Below are 17,447 nucleotides of genomic sequence, written 5' to 3'. Positions count from 1 at the left end.
ACACAACCATTCTCCACACCCCCTCCTCTCTGCCACTGCCCCCCAGAGATCTACACTTCTGAAGTTGCACCCATCCAACATCCCAAGACTGGATCTTCTTGGCTCTTGAAGTATGGCAGACAGAAAGAGTGGATGGAAGGAAGAAAAGAAGTATAGGTCAGTTGTCATAATAACTAAGAGGTAGAATCATTCAGGAGACATATATATATATATATATATATATATATATGTATGTTATATATATATATGTATGTTATATATATATATATATGTATGTTATATATATATATATATATATATATGTTATAATCTCATTTAATTCTATTATCACCATGTCTAGCTAAAGACACTGGAAACAAAAAATTAATTTGTCCAATGTCAATAAGTAAGTAAAGGAGGGGGTAAGAATCTCAACCCACAAGAGCTAATGACAAAGGTCCTGCTTTTTCCCCCTCTTCCACACAGCCTCTCACTCTCTCCTAGAAGCTCCCACTTCCACTTTCTATGAGAAACAGCTTCAGCTTCCTAAGGGTTTCCTGTCTTCTGTTCTTTGCTTGGACAGAACAAAGATCCCTCTGAGCTGTGACAAGGGACCTCCCCAGGATGACCTAGACTATTAATCAGAAACTCCCTCAATATCCCAAATCAAATTGTGAGGCAATTGCAAAAGGCATGCCCCTCATCACCCCAGCTCTGGATCCAGCCCCCTTCTTCTTTCCAAGGACCTTGCTCTACTGAGGAGCAGGAGGTCTCTATTGCTCCTTTCTATCAGCTACTAATCAGAGTAAGTGTTTCTAGTGTTGGAGGGTAAAAAAAAAACCTCTAATTTCATGTTCCCTTCCAATTATACCCCCATTTCTCACCTCCTCTCATACCAAACTTACCCAAAGAGCTGTCTATCCTGTCTCTACTGCCTCACCTTGCACTCACTCTTCAGTTTACTACAGTCTGGCATCCACCCCAACTATGTCACAGAAACTGCTCTGGCCAAGGTCACCAACAGCCTCCATGATGCCAAATCCAATGAACATATTTCAGTCCTCATCTTCCTTGACCTCTGGGTTGCATTTGACACATCAACCACTCCCAAATCTACAAAACTCTCTTGCTTGGCTTTTCTAATGTCATACACTTCTGGTTTTCTCCCTACTTCTCTAACTGTCCCTTACCAGTGTCCTTTAGTGTTTCCTCCTTCTCGTGGCCATTAAAATGTTGCCCTTGATTCTGTCCTGGTTCCCTCTAATCATCTCATTTTACACACTCCCTTGAAGGATTTCAGCTGCTTCCCACTAGACAGTTGGCCCCACAAGGACAGGGTTCTATTTTGTTCACTGCTGCATCCTCAGCCCCAGGACGGCGCCTTTCATGAAGTAAGTGCCCAATCAGTATTTGTTGAGTTAATGAAAGGCTAGATACTGAAGACTTGCATATCTGTATCTAAAGACCAGATCTTTCCCCTGACTTCAGACACGGTCAATCACCTACCTAACCTCTCTGCTGGGACGTCTCACAGGCATCTCACGCTCATCCTGACCCAAACCGATCACATCCTCTACTGCCTTTCCAAATCAGATCCTCCTATGGTGAGCCTTCTCTTGATAAAAATCACCACCATCCACCTAGATGGCAGCCAAAACCCAAGGCATTACCCTGAGCTGTTCCCTCTCTCTCCTGCCCCACATCCAACTGCTGCACCCACTCCCAACACTTCGTTTAGTTCCTATCACAACCTGAGTTAATGCAAGAGGTTAAACTATTGTCTGTAGTCTTGCCTCCCTCTCACTCATGGTCCACACTGATCCAAAAAGGATCTTTCTAAAACAGAAAGCTGAGCCTATAACTCGCCTTCTTTTAGACTCAAAACTCCTAGGATAAAGTCCAGATTCCTCACACGGCCAACAAAGCCCTGCATGACTGAGTCCTGGCTACTCCTTTGTGGTAGATTTTCCACTGCCTACTATGTGATAGGAATAAAAGAAGACATTAAATGGCAATGATAAGACGCAAGCATACCATCGAGATGCAGAAAGAAATCAGGCTCCAGAGCCAGATTCTCTGAATTTGAATCCTGGGCACACCACTTCCAGTGTGACCCTGGGCAAGTTATTCAAACTCTCTGAGCTTCAGTATGCTTCTCCATAGAATGAAGATAATCATAGTACATACTCCCTTGGGTTTTTATGAGAACTAAATGAATTAATACATGTAAGGCACTTAAAACAGTATCTGACAATAATACACTTGATCTTAGCCAAAAGGCCGAGAAGCGATTAGTATCTGACAATAATAAGAGTGTCATAAGTATTAGTTATCATTAGTTATTACTATATTTCTCTCTCCTCCCTTTTCTGTTTTTGGCTATTTTCCCCTTCCCATTTTCACCATCCCTCCTACTTTCTAAGGAAAATAAAGGAGACTCTGACTCCGACTCCTAGGCTTATTCTACATGTTGAAGTATTTATAGTGTGACAACAGGACAAGTGAGAAAGGAAGGTTTACACTTGAGGAGGCAAAATGGCTAGTCAGAGAAGAAAATAAATAGATGCAAGAAGGCCTGGAGAAGGCCAAGGGAGTCAATAGCCACTGGGGTTCAGTTTCCGGAAGGCACTTCAGCGCACAGACAGCAGCTTTCACAGAGTACCACCACTCCCCCAGAAGGCATGTGGAAGTACGTGGGGACGTTTTCCAGGTGTCACAATAACTGGGGGTACTTCTGACATTTAGTACTCAGGAGTCAGAGATGCTGAACATCCTGTGAGGTCTGAGGGAATGTGAAGGATGAGGGCAATGCAGAAAGATGCATGTTGTGGACTCTGAACTGGAACCTCCTTGATATTCTGAGAGAAGTATCAATAAATTTGAAAACTTAATTTTTAGTACCTTTGATTGTTTAATGGTATTCCCTCTCACTGAACACTGGAAAGAGTGCAGATATTGATTCTGAGTGATTACGTAAACCTCCTGCCCACAGGTTATGCTCTCTTTGAGCATAAGCACCTGCCTCCCTCCCAACTTCCATACTTGCCTACCGAGCTTCTTGGAGAATTTCTCCTTCATGTGGGGAACGATGACAAAGAGACTGTGTAGAATCGAGAGGAAAACTTCCATCAAGTTTGGTTGGGTGGCCTGCTCTGAGTGCCTCTGCAAAGAACCAAGAGGGAGAACACAGCCCACCGGGACTGAGCCTCTGAAGAAGAAAGCATTGGCAAAACTGGCATCAAATCAAGCAACAACAGACCAACCCCTTTCACTTGAAGGGCACAAGAAGAGCTAGGGAACCTGAAGTCACAGGCTTGCATCCAAGAGTTATACCCACCACTTAATAAGTTGTGTAAGACATATTACCTTTCTGGGCCTTTGTACCAAAAAGAATAAAACATGGCCTACCTCCTGGAAACAAATGAGATCTGATGTGTAAAAAGTACTTTTTAAACTATAATGCACAATAACACTCAAGTTCCTATGACTATAGCCATTTAGTAATAATCATATACTTTACAAACTGTCTTCACATTTATTTTTCATGTGATCTTTGAACAGTCAGTCATGAGGCAGCCTGATGTAGCAGACAGAGCTCTGGATTAAGAGTAGAGAAACCTGGATTCAAGACCAAGCTCTACACAAAGTTGCTGTGTGCCCATGGGTCAGCCACCCCCTCCCCTCTTGGTGTCTCATTTCCCTACCTGTAAAAGCTTGGATATCAGAGACATGATTCTTATAGATATCTTTCCTTTTATTTTTTTTTTTTTTAAGTAGGCTTCATGCCCAGCATGGAGTCCAACACAGGGCTTGAATTTATGACCATGAGATCAGGACCTAGGCTGAAATCAAGAGTCAGACACCTAACTGACAGAGCCACTCAGGCGCCTCATTTCCTTTGGTTTTTAAACCAAAAAAAATTTTAATTAGAAAGGTAATAATGCTCATTAAAGAAATGTGTAAAATATGGAAAAGTAGAAAGCAAGAATAATATAATTCTATCCTCTAGTTCTAGATCTGACTCTTAACACTTCCTAAGTCTAGGAAGAAGGCAGAGCAGATGAGGAAACCAATGTGAACTGCCCAAGTGTTACTGCTCCTGAGTACCAATCAGAGCATGCACGCAGCCCATGGCTTCTGACAGTTACCCACCTGAAGACCCTGGCATGCTGGCTCAAAGGCTTCTTCAAAGAGGTTCTCTGTCCCCAGAACCAGAGGATGCCTCCCTGCTGCCACCTACTGTTCCCAGTAGGTATTTGGAGGTGCCCTGACTAAAAGGGACCTCTCACAGGTTCACAGGATGACCAAACCTCAAAGAGGAGAGGACTCATCCAAAGTCATCAGAGCAGTCGGCAGCTCCGGACCCAGATCTTCCTACCACCACTATCTCAAGTCAGCTCAAAACGAAGCTCTTTGGGACCAGGTCTCTCTTCAGAATGGCCAAATCTCATTTTACAGAATACATATGGGTTCTTTAGTGAGGCCTAAATCAGACATTCACCACTGCTCTTTACTAATCATAAGAATGCATGGGTTCAAATCTCAGCACTGTTGTGCACTTGCTTTGCAACTGTTGTAACAAGACAACCTCATCTTTCACTTGGGGATATTATAGCACCCATCTCACACAGTCATTGGGATGATCAAATTAGGTAATGAATACGAAGCATTTATCACTTCATAAACACTACCTATTTATTTTATTGTTACTGCTTTATACTTTCACTTAAGAGGCATCTGTTGGTTTACAATGAAACACTACATCTTGGGTTTTTGGTGGGGGGCGGTTAAGATTTTTAAAAAATTTTTAAGTAATCACTACACCCAATGGGGGGCTCAAACCCATAACCCCAAGACCAAGAATTACACTGTCCACTAAATGAGACAGCCAGGTGCCCCACGCTTTGTTTTCTTTTTTTTTAAGAAAAGGAAAACTGGCTGAGGAACAGTACTACTGAGACCCTCCGAAGGTCTGGTTGAGTACTCGCTGCCTTATGTCTCTCGGCTTGGCTCAACCTCACATTCTCCTCTACAAACTTCATGCTATGTGTGTCCCAAAGGAACCCACCATCACCATGGGGATACAAAGGGAGTCACAGGCACTGAGAAGAAATTCTGAGAAGGCCTCCAAAGTGTCTTCCTTCTCGGCTCCAGGAGCTGTGAATGGATTCTCGTGGGCTGAAGGCTCGCTCTGGAATTCCATAGCCAACCTAAGAAATCAATGTGTGAGCATATCCATACTACCTATACAACATAAAGGTTAGAAGCATCCTCTCAGAGGGACGCCTGAGCTCAGGGTCCAGGGAAAGTATCCCCATCAGCAGATCTGGAGAAAATTTAAGAGGACTCAATGAGGGAGGACCTGGTCCTTGGATGCCTCTCCAGTTTTGTGCTCCCCACCCCCTCTCTCATAATACATGATTCTTCTACCTTATCACATGTACTTCCCTGAACATACCATGCTACTTGCTGTTTTATATCTCTTTCCCTTTATATATGCTGCTCTCTCTACCAGGAATGCCTTCCCCACATTGTGACAACCTAATGAATTCCACATATATATATATATGCAAAACTGCCTCTTCCCCAAGACACCGTGAGGTCCTTGTGGGCAGAGGGCAATCTGATTTATCTTTCTACTCCCACTGTCTAGCCACAGGCCTGACATAGAGTAGATATGACAAATTTTGTTAATATGAACTAAATTAGTCCAACCGGCATTCAGCAAACACCTATAGGGCTTCGTTATTTGGGAAGAAGAACAAAGCCAAATGAGACACATTCATGAGTCTCACGTACAAGGAGACTCATTGTATAGTAACAAAAACTTCACCAGGAGGGAATCTTTAGAAGTCTCCTACTCCTGCTCCTCTTCCTCAAATCACCTCTACACACCCCTCCACATACACACATCTCCAACCTCTGCCCCAGCCAAAGTCCTCTCACTATGCAGCAAAGCATCAGAAATCAAGTGTTGCTTCTAGAATTTCATCCTTCATCTGACTCTTTTCCACTCCCACCCTCTATAATACTGCCTCAGACCACAGAGGGTCCCTCACCTGCAGGCATTTCTAAATCCCTCCAGAGTGCTCAGGAGGAACTTTCCCCTTCGCAGAATGGCCTTGTTCGCATCTCTACTGGAGGCATGGCCCTGAGGTGAGAAGGAGAGGTGGGTACTGTTAGTCAAGTACCTACTCTGTGTCTCAATCTGTGCTTAGAGGACTATAGACCTCTTCCTCTCACACCGGAGTCTGGCATTCCCACAAACCTAACACTTTCCAGGGCATCTTGATTATATCCTCACAAATCTAGTCACCTAATAGCTCTTTTAAAAATGGTAGAAGAGGGAACATTAACCATCTGTCCCCCAGTGAACCACAGGACCGGCTCTTGTTCTATTTTATGTGTATGTATATATATTCTATTATACATATATTCTATTATATATATATGTATATATATATATATATATATATATATACATATATATAAGCTGTCACAGGCTGTTGGACATTAGTCTAACTGGCTATAATACCCATATCAGTTGCTCCAACACACATGAAACTCCCACCCCATCACGTATGCAAAGCTTAGTTTTCAAAGTTAATTTTGAAAGACATAACCAGCATTCGCATTAACTGTATCCTTTCTGCTATGTTCAGTCCATGAACCATTAAAAGCCAATAATTGCAATACATTGCATATCAGTCAGATTCTTTCTAAGATTCTAGTGAATTCACCCTTAAATAATTTTGTGAGCACGTTTACCATAACTGCTTGGATGATATAAAAGACAAAGTGGTATAGTGTAGTAGGTTTGGGTACAAATACCCTGGGATTTACTATCCAAATTCAGGTACTTGCTAATTTTGGACCTTAGAGAAAAATTATTTAATCCTGTGGCTTCAGTTTCCAAATCTTTAAAAACAAGGATAGCAGTTATTAAGCTTTAAAGCTCTGCAGTGAGGGGAAAAAAAAATCTCATTATAGATATGTGTGCATGAGAAAAAGCTACAAAGAGTCATAAAAAGGTAAGGCAATTATCTTCTTAAAACACATTATAGCATGATCTTCAGAAGGAACAAGCTGTATGCAGTGTACTGACCAGGGGCCTCCTGTTCAGTGGAGTCTGGGAAAAATCTGCACACCGGTTCAGCATGGCTTCAAGCAAGGCCCGCAGTTCCCTATACTGCACAGGGAGAGCACTCTGGTGGTCCTTCCTGCAGCCAGAGAGACAAAGGCAGGCTTAGGGTAAGGTAAAGGTAGTCCAAGATACCCTCAGGTTCTCAGGCAAGGGGGCGGGGGGCAGTGTGATGGGTCCAGGATTTGATCTGATAAAAATACTTGTTCCAACACTTGTCTAGCTGCATGACTTTGTGCAGATTCCTCATCCTCCCTAACCCTCAGTTTTCTCATCTATTAAATGAGAGATCATAGTACTTTCCTCATAAAATTATTTTAAGGATCAAATTAGATAAAGCACTTAGAATGATGCTTAATAGATAGTAAGCCCTTATAAATGGCAGCTATGACTATTATTGTTGTTATTAAGTAGACAGGGTTTTCTCACAGAGAAGAACCTCCTGGTGAAGAAGTATTATCTAGAACTGAAGGTGCATCAAGAGATGTATATGGCCACTGTCCTCAACTTAGTGATAAGCTCTCTTGGAGAAGAGAGATCAAATTTGCTCTGTTACCTTGATAAGGAAAACCACAATCAACAGGTAAATGTTATCAGGACTCAGACTTTATTTCAGAATAGGGAAGAACGTTCTAAGAGTCAAACTCTATAGAGGTAAAGGGGAAAATCTAGGAGGAGTGACTCCCCATTCTTAGAAACTATAAGCAAAAACTAGAAACTACTTTTGGAGATTCAATCATTGTGAGTATGGGATAAACATAGAAAGTAACACTTAGGGTCCATTTGAGCCTTCATATTCCATAGATTCAGGAAGGCAAGAGTCATTGACTAGTCTAATTGTAAGCTCTAAGAGGCCAGAGTCCAGCTACCTAAACAGAGCTAGATGCATTACAAACTGATGATAAATTTTAAAAAAGATGTTAAATGAATGAATGACTACTTGACAGGGTATAAGGTAGCTGCATTTGTTGCCTAGGGATGCTGTAACAAATTGCCACGAACTACATGGCTTAAAACAACAGAAACTTGTGCTCTCATAGTTCTAGGGACCAGAAGTCCGAAATCAAGGCGTCGGTTCCCTCTAAGGGCTCCAGGGAAGAATCCTGCCTTGCCCCCTCAGCTGCTGATGGTTGCCAGCAATCTTTGTCATCCTTTGGCTCACAGCCGAAGTCACATTTCTATGTCTTCTTCACATGGGCACCTTCCCTCTGTGTGTGACTGTTACTATATGTCCGAATCTCCCTCTCCTTATAAGGGCACCAGTCTTTGGATTTAGGAGCCCGTACTGTGTGACCTCATTTTAATTCAATCAAAGGCCCTATTCCCAAATAAGGTCACATTCAGAGGTTATGGGTGAGCATGAATTTTAGAGGGGTGCTATTCAAACCAGCACGGTAACTCAGGAGAAACCTATGTTAACCTTCAGCCGTGGCCCTTTTTTGAACACTGACAGTAATCTGCTGGGCTTTCTAACAGGCACTCAGTTCACTGCATACAGTTAAGGCTTGATTTCCCTTTTCTTCTTCACTTCTAGGAGCTCTACGCTTCTACCCTACACTGATTGTCAATCCCTAGTTCCGCCATCTTTAAATTCTTTTCAGCAATTCTCCCTCCTCATTCCTCCTTCCAGTTGTGCTTCCCAGAGACCCACTGAACCACACTCTCCCTCAGAGGGAACACCTCAGTAAACCTTCTAGGAAACTAACATGAAAAGTAAAATCATCTTAGGATTAATAACCACCTCCTACCTAGCACTCTCCACAATTCTGACCTACTCAGCTTTCCCAGCTTCTTCACGCACTACTCCCTTCACACAACCTGCTAGCTAGACTAGCTACTGTACCCTAAGTAATCCCTATACTTCCCCCCCAACATGGTCCTTCCACAAATCTAAATCTCTCTCATCATCCATCTCCTGCCTGAAAGGAGCTACCAGTCCCCTATAACACTAGCCTCCTGGGAGACCTCCAGTTCTGCATGAACACCTCTAATTGACACTGCTCTTATTCTGTACCTTTGTTACTCTGTTGGTTTCTCATCTCACCCTCACTGAGATTCATGCCCCAGATTTAGAGATTCAAATCCAGGAAAGGACAAAGGGGAAAAAGAGACAGACTGAAGTCATTGTAATATAAATGTTATTTTTTGCTTCCATTTTTAGAACCAACCCAGAGTCAAATCACAAAGACTTCAATATAGTCACAAAGAGACTATAAATATTAACCTTTACCATGTAAAATTAAAGGTACAGCTGGCTGACATTGAGAAGTAGAAGGTAGAGAGGAGAGGAGAAAGGAAAAGTTGTACGCTAATATACTCAGCTAACCAAGTGGGGAGTCAAGAGAAAGCTCTTCAAGTTGAGGGAACAAGAAATACAAGTTTTTTTTTAATTTTTTTTTTTCAACGTTTATTTATTTTTGGGACAGAGAGAGACAGAGCATGAACGGGGGAGGGGCAGAGAGAGAGGGAGACACAGAATCCGAAACAGGCTCCAGGCTCTGAGCCATCAGCCCAGAGCCTGACGCGGGGCTCGAACTCACGGACCGCGAGATCGTGACCTGGCTGAAGTCGGACGCTTAACCGACTGCGCCACCCAGGCGCCCCGAAATACAAGTTTTAAGTATACTATTTAAAGGTTTGAAAACATAAAATATTATGTTGGCAAAAATGCCAAGGAAATGTAGAGAAGACAAAATAACATGAACTAAATCTTGGTCTTTCTTACTGGTGATTCAATGAATAATGTCCTAAATTGACAAAGTAGCACCATTATAAGCATATTGTTTAGATGTAGGGAGATAATCACCAGAATTAAAACCAAAATGAATTAAAGTTAGTTTCCTTTAGGAAGTGGGGACAGGAGACTGTTCTTTTCCATTATATACCTGTATATTTTATTTTTTATTATTTGAATATATTACTTTGTTAGAGTTTTAGAAGGGAAAACATGGAAACGGAATTTATTCAAGTTTCCTCCATTACTTTTTTTTCAAGATATCCAGCATCTTTCTAAGTTATAATTTCCATCCTGACCCTAAGATCTCTTAGTCTTACCATCTATTTTGACATCCTTCATTGATACACTATCTTCCAGAAATGAGGCGTATAGTAGTAAAAAAACTGACATGGTCCCTGATCTTTTGGAGATTATTATTATTATAATGAGGAGAGACACAAAACAAAAGAATAAACAAGAACATCAAGTGTTTGATAGGTGCTATATAACAGCCTAATGGATTAGTTAGGGAAGGATGCTCTGAATGCGACCTGAATGATAATGGGAAGAAGCCACTCATGCAAAGATTTTAGGGAAGAACATTTTAGGCAAAAATAACAATTAGTAGAAAGGAAGTAGGAGAAAAATCTTGACTAAAAGTTTTAAAAAATTACATCCATGAAATAAATAGAATAAAATGCTATGTAAAAACATGCAGATGGGGTGTCTGGCTGGCTCAGTGGAGTATGCGATTCTTGATCTCAGGGTCATGAGTTCAAACCCCACATTGGGCATAGAGCTTACTTAAAAAAAAATTAAGGGGTACCTGGGTGGCTCAGTTGGTTAAGCATCTGATCTTTATTTCAGCTCAGATCATGACCTCATGGTTTGTGGGTCCAAACACCACATCAGGCTCTGTGCTGACAGCACGAAGTCTGCTTGGGATTCTCTCTCTCTTCCTCTCTCTCTGACCCTCCCTCACTCATGTGCTCTCTTTCTCTCAAAATAAATAAATAAACATTTTTAAAATTTAAAAAAATGCAGAGAATTGGAAAGAACTCTTCCAAATTAAATATGAAAGCAGAAATAAAACACACAAATGAAGGGCTGAAAGATAAAGTCAATTGGGGCACCTGGGTGGTTCAGTCGGTTGAGTGTCTGACTTCAGCTCAGGTCATGATCTCACAGCTCGTGAGTTCGAGCCCTGCATCAGGCTCTGGGCTGACAGCTTAGAGCCTGGAGCCTGCTTCAGATTCTGTGTGTGCATCTCTCTCTGCTCCTCCCCCGCTCACGCTTTCTCTCACTTTTTCAAAAATAAACATTAAAAAAAAATTTCAAGAAACATAAAGTCAATAAAATTTCCCAGAAACTAGTGCATGATGAAAAAAAAAAAAAGAAAAGATTTCAGAAAACAAAGAAAATTAAAGGACCCATCCAGAATGTCCAACATTGGAATGGCAGTTCCAGAAAGAGAGAACAGAGTAAATAACGTACTGGAAAGAAAAAATTCATGAAAATTTCCCTTGCACCAAAAACCATAAAATACCTAGGAATAAACCTAACCAAAGAGGTGAAAAATATATATACTAAAAACTATAGAAAGCTTATTAAAGAAACTGAAGATGACACACAAAAAAATGGAAAAAGATTCCATGCTCATGGATTGGAAGAACAAATATTGTTAAAATGTCAACACTACCCAAAGCAATCTACATATTCAATGCAATCCCTATCAAAATAACACCAGCATTCTTCACAGAGCTAGAAAAAACAATCCTAAAATTTGTATGGAACCAGAAAAGACCCCGAATAGCCAAAGCAATCTTGAAAAAGAAAACCAAAGCAGGAGGCATCACAATTCCAGACTTCAAGTTATATTACAAAGCTGTAATCAAGACAGTATGGTACTGGCACAAAAACAGACACATAGATCAATGGAACAGAATAGAAAACCCAGAAATAGACCCACAAACTTATGGCCAACTACTCTTTGACAAAGCAGGAAAGAATATCCAAGGAAAAAAGCCTCTTCAGCAAATGGTGCTGGGAAACTGGACAGCAACATGCAAAAGAATGAACCTGGAACCACATTCTTACACCATACACAAAATAAACTCAAGATGTATGAAAGACCTAAACGTAAGACAGGAAGCCATCAAAATCCTAGAGGAGAGAACAGGCAACAACCTCTGACCTCGACCACAGCAACTTCTTACTTGACATGTCTCCGGAGGCAAGGGAAACAAAAGCAAAAGTGAACTATTGGGACCTCATCAAGATAAAAAGCTTCTGCACAGCAAAGGAAACAATCAGCAAAACTAAAAGGCAACCGATGGAATGGGAGAAGATATTTGCAAATGACATATAAGATAAAGAACTTATCAAACTCAACACCCCCCCAAAAAAAAAAAAAAACTAGTGAAATGGGCAAAATACATGAATGGATACTTTTCCAAAGAAGACATCCAGAAGGCTAACAGACACATGAAAAAATGGTCAACATCATCCATCATCAGGGAAATACAAATCAAAACTACAATGACATACCAACTCACACCTGTCAGAATAGTTAAAATTAACAACTCAGGCAACAACAGATGTTGGCAAGAATGCAGAGAAAGGGGAACCCTTTTGCACTGCTTGTGGGAATGCAAACTGGTGCAGCCACACTGGAAAAAAGTATGGAGGTTCCTCAAAAAGTTAAAAATAGAACTATCCTACAACCCAGCAACTGCACTACTAGGTAATTATTCAAAGGACACAAAAATGCTGATTCGAAGGGGCACATGCACCCCAATGTTTATAGCAGCACTATCAACAATAGCCAAAGTATGGAAAGAGCCCAAATGTCCATCAACTGATGAATAGATAAAAAAGATGTGGTATATATATTTAATGGAATATTACTCAGCGATGAAAAAAATGAAATCTTGCCATTTGCAACAACGTGGATGGAACTAGAGTGTATTATGCTAAGTGAAATAAGTCAGTCAGAAGAAGATAAATATCATATGATTTCACTCATATGTGGGATTTAAGATACATAATAGATGAATATATAGGAAGGGAAGTAAAAATAATATAAAAACAGAGAGGGAGACAAACCATAACAGACTCCTAAATACAGAGAACAAACTGAAGGTTGCTGGTGGGGTGTTAGGTGGGGGGAAGCGCTAAAGGGGTCAGGGGCATTAAGGGGGACATTGGTTGGGAAGAGCACTGGGTGTTAAATATAAGTGATGAATCACTAAAGTCTATTCCTGGAAAAAAAAAATATATATATATACATATATATATATATTTTATTGAAAAAGGAAGGAAGGAAGGAAGGAAGGAAGGAAGGAAGGAAGGAAGGAAGGAAGGAAGGAAGGAAGGGAAGATTGATTGATTCCCTGACCCAAAGGACAAGTACCTCCCAGAAGCTTCCCTGACTTGACCTGGCCTGCGGGACACACAGAGGTAGAAAGTTCAGCCCACCTGGGTCTCTCACCTCAGAAAGGCAGAAATGGCCTTCACTGCCTCAGCAGCCACTTCCAGCACAGGGCTATTTACTGCCTCTTGGAGGGCACGGCCAGCATCTCTACACATGGTTGAGCTTGTGAACAGTTTGATCTCCTCTGGCTGCCTAAGAAATGGTAAATGAGCAATGAGTAAGTGAATGCCTATCACTGACTCCACCTTCTTTCCTTCTCCAGTCTGGCTCCTACAGGTCAATTTCACATCACTTCGCTCACCGAGTGAGGATCTCAGCAAAAAGCAGCAGGCCCTCCTTATGTAGCTCTGTGTTGTTCATCCGCAGGCTTCCCTGTAGGCTCCTCACCACTGACTCAATCCCTATTTCAAAATGACATGGCAGAGGCCAAGGATCAGTAGTTGGTAGTTTCTTCAATGCCTGCCCAGGAGAAGTAAGAGGTTCTGGGTAGCACATTTTTGCTGGTGACCCCTCATGGAGAGGCCCTGACAAGGTTGAACTGATGGGATGGGACTGTGAGATCTTTGAGGGCGGGCCCTTATCTGATTCATCTCTGTCTCCCTGAAACCCAGCACAAGCCATAGCACAGGCCCTGGTACTCGAGGTATTCAGTGAACGTCTACTGACCAAGTTGTGCCTTTTCTACTAGACACACTCCTATTCTTTCTCAAAAGTCAAGTCAGAGCTGTGGGCCTCAGGCAGAGCTGTGGGCCTCCACTGAGCTCCCATATCCCCTGTATTTTCCTCTAGCAGAGCCCTAATCAGCTTGTTTATATCTCTCTCCCCTTCCAGAGGACAGGGACCACATTATATGTATCCCTAAATCTCTAGGTCCTAGCCTGGTGCCTGGAATAGAACAGGAACACAGAATATAAAATAAATGACTGAATGCGCCCTGCCTAAAAATCCAGACAGGATATAAAAAGTCCCAGACAAGGGGCGCCTGGGTGGCTCAGTTGGTTAAGTGTCTAACTTCCGCTCAGGTCATAATTTCACATTTCACAGGTTCGAGTCCCGGGTCGGGCTCTGTGCTGACAGCTCAGAGCCTGGAGCCTGCTTCGGATTCTGTATCTCCCTCTCTCTCTCTGCCCCTCCCCAACTTGTTCTCTGTCTCTCTGTCTCTCAAAAATAAATACACATTAAGAAAAAAAAAAAAAGTCCCTGACAAAGAAGGTATCACCAAGAAGGAAAAGGAAGGGACAGTTTCAAGAAAACTTGAAAGGCTGAATCAGCAAAACTTAGGGATTAACTAGATGGACAGAAAAGGACTGAATAAAAGGCTGAGTAAAGTTGTTCTTAAGGTACAATTGGAATTCATTCAGCAGCTAATAGGAGTGCCTTTTTCTCGCCAAACATAGATACTTCTGTCAATCTGTGAGGGGAACTGTCTGGATATCATTGCTTCCATATGGAATCTGGTAATGAGTTTGGGCTAATAGAGATGACCAGACCCAGCCATCCCTCCAAGGTATAGGCTAGTCCCCCGTCATTTTCACTACTACCCAACTTCAAAGTGCTGACCACCCTACCCAGAGCTCGTGGAGGACTCACATCACTCACCATACACCGTGTGGCACTTAGAAAAGAAGAGGGGCTCTTCCGCCAGAAGTATCAAGCAGTTATAGCTGAACCAGACGAGCACTTCGCTGGAAGAGGAAAGGTGCTCAAAGAGGAACTCTGGCCGGAAGAGGGGAGAAAACAATGGATGACCATTGCGTGATCACGATCCATTAACTAAAGCTAGGGCCATGGATTCGTTCAGCATCTCACACCTATTACTTCATCTCTTTACACACCCTCTCCATGAGACATGATCATGAATTCACAGATAAGCCTGGAAAATAACCTCAGGGTTAGGATCTAACCTCATCTTTTTAAAAGATGAGGTAACTGAGACCCAGAGAGAGGTACTGTTAGTGGTAGAGGTGGGACTGGAATTCAGGATGGGTAATAGCAGGATGCAGAGAAAAGTTTTTAAAGCCAGAGGCTTGATTTCATATCCCTTCTCTGTCAGTGACTAGCCTTATAAATTTACACCAGTCATTTCCCTTCTCTGATCCTCAATTTCCTAATCCATAAAACAGCAAAGATGAGAACCTGAACGTGGCAGCACTTACAGTGCACCTCAGGGCATATTTCCTGGTCATGACAAGCCCTCAAGAAACATTAGTTCCCTTTGCCTTCCTGTCCACAGGTCTTTCCACCACCTCACACTAGGTGCTTTTTCCTAGATGGTCAAATAAATGACAAAGATCAGTAACAAATTGCTCAAGGTCATCTAAGAGGTGCATAGCAAGAGGATTCACTTTATGAGGCCTACTTCCTAGAGTCTGTCCTGTACAACTGAGCCTGCCACCAGCCCATCCCTCCAGAATGTATTATCAAAGAACCCCAATAGCACAGCTACCGCTGTGTGACTCAAGGGTCTCCAGTCAGAACCCCAGGGCCCTCAGAGGAGATTAGATGGAGCTCCCTACCTGGGATGTCGGCATGGATGAAGGCTGGGGCATGCTTCGCTGGAGAGTGGACCAGCACCGCAGTTATACAGTGGGCACTGGCCACCTGTAGAGTCTCATCTCTAGAGAGGAGAAGCTGGAGAAACAGGCAGCAAAAAGTGCTGCAGTCACACCACTGACAGGTAGAGGGTAGCAGCCTGAGTGCCACAGGGCAAGAGCCCAATTCCTCTCTGAATCCCTCCTGCACTAGATGGCATCAGGCACAAGGATGGTACTCAGGGAGAGCAAATTCTAGATTATGGAAAGGAGTCTGCCTGAAGAACAGCAGGTGAGAAACAGAACAAAAGAACACAATGGCACTCAAAGGACACTAAAAACTGTCACCAGGAAGGGTTTGGGCCTTCATTAACAGAACTACTTTCACAGCCCTCATCTGGTTTTGATGCTTGCAACAAGCCTGAAACATACCAGGGGAAAGTTCTACCATGAGCCTCACTCTACAGGGTGTGCTGAAAGGAACCAACATAGCAGGCCTGAGACTGTTATCCTTAGAAAGGCCTGTCTATAAGGTTGAACACTGACTGGGTTTGGGAAGTTGGATTTTAGGAGGGCTCCCACCACTCCCTGAACCATTAATATTGACTCTCTGTGACTAAACTATTTGTACAAACAATGTAGTTTATGCTGAATACCTGCTTTTCCTCCTGGGATTCTGTACAACTTTGGTTGTACTAGGCAGAGGATGCCTACATGATCAGTCTGCCCCCAATAAAAATCTTGGGCACTGAGACTCTAATAAGCTTCTCTGCCAGGCAACAAATCACATGTGTTGCCACAGTTGATTGCTGAAGGAATAAAGTGCATCTTTGTCTGACTCCACGGAGAGAGGACTCTTAAAAGCTTGTGCCTGGTTGTCCCCCAGATTTCACCCCACACAGCTTTTCTCTTTGCCAATTTTGCTTTGTATTCTTTCACTGTAATAAGGGGCATGAGTATGACTCTTTACTGAATCCTGTGAGCCCTCCTAGTGAACCATTGAACCTGGGGGTAGTCTTGGAGACTCTCAACACACAGAGGAAGGAATCAAAGCTCATGGAGGTTAAGTCACTTATTCCAGGCCACATAGCTAGTAAGTGGAAAAGGTAAGGCAGAAACTTATGTCAGCCACATCCAAATTTAGGCATCCTCCTACAACAGAGATGCCTCCTCCATCAAATTTTAGATCAGATTATTCCACTACTCAAAACATTTCAATGAATTTCCAAAGTCCTACTGGACACCATAGCTATCAGAAGTCCTATAGCACTTTCAGAAATCAAGGAAAGGGTTAATTGCAACTACATATTTCTTTTAAGTTTTATTTATTAAGTAGTCTCTATACGCCACCTGGGGCTCAAACTCAAGACCCCGAGATCAAGATCACATGCTCCTCTGACTAAGCCAGCCAGGTGCTCCCAGATTTTAAGTGTAGGAGAAACTGGAATTCTAGGGGAAAATGATGAGTAGAACATATATCATGAGCCATAAAGGAGGGTGTGCCTGGTTTTAGAGTTGCAAAGGAAAACGACCAAGTCACATTCATATCTGGTAGAGAGGCAAGCTTAAACTCATCTCAGTTATGTCAGGCTTGAATATGGACACATGATCAGTCTTTCTATTAGTATGCAAAGGGGTTTCTATACA

General features: G+C 42.3%; 1 protein-coding gene across 1 annotated transcript in view; it reads right to left on the bottom strand.

Annotated features, from left to right (window-relative positions):
• MEI1 (meiotic double-stranded break formation protein 1) overlaps nt 1-17,447 on the bottom strand; it is a 75,046-nt gene that overhangs the window by 42,757 nt on the left and 14,842 nt on the right. Inside the window, exons 8-15 of the mRNA XM_030320789.1 lie at nt 15,786-15,900; nt 14,869-14,985; nt 13,571-13,670; nt 13,327-13,461; nt 7,085-7,199; nt 6,039-6,130; nt 5,048-5,189; nt 3,030-3,141 (exon numbers count right to left, since the gene is read on the bottom strand). Of these exons, the coding sequence (XP_030176649.1) occupies nt 3,030-3,141; nt 5,048-5,189; nt 6,039-6,130; nt 7,085-7,199; nt 13,327-13,461; nt 13,571-13,670; nt 14,869-14,985; nt 15,786-15,900 (928 nt within the window). The remainder of the gene's footprint in view (nt 1-3,029; nt 3,142-5,047; nt 5,190-6,038; nt 6,131-7,084; nt 7,200-13,326; nt 13,462-13,570; nt 13,671-14,868; nt 14,986-15,785; nt 15,901-17,447) is intronic.

Source organism: Lynx canadensis, chromosome B4 (assembly GCF_007474595.2).
Source record: "Lynx canadensis isolate LIC74 chromosome B4, mLynCan4.pri.v2, whole genome shotgun sequence".
In the NCBI taxonomy this organism is placed as follows: domain Eukaryota; kingdom Metazoa; phylum Chordata; class Mammalia; order Carnivora; family Felidae; genus Lynx; species Lynx canadensis.
This window is presented reverse-complemented; position numbering and strand designations above follow the sequence as displayed.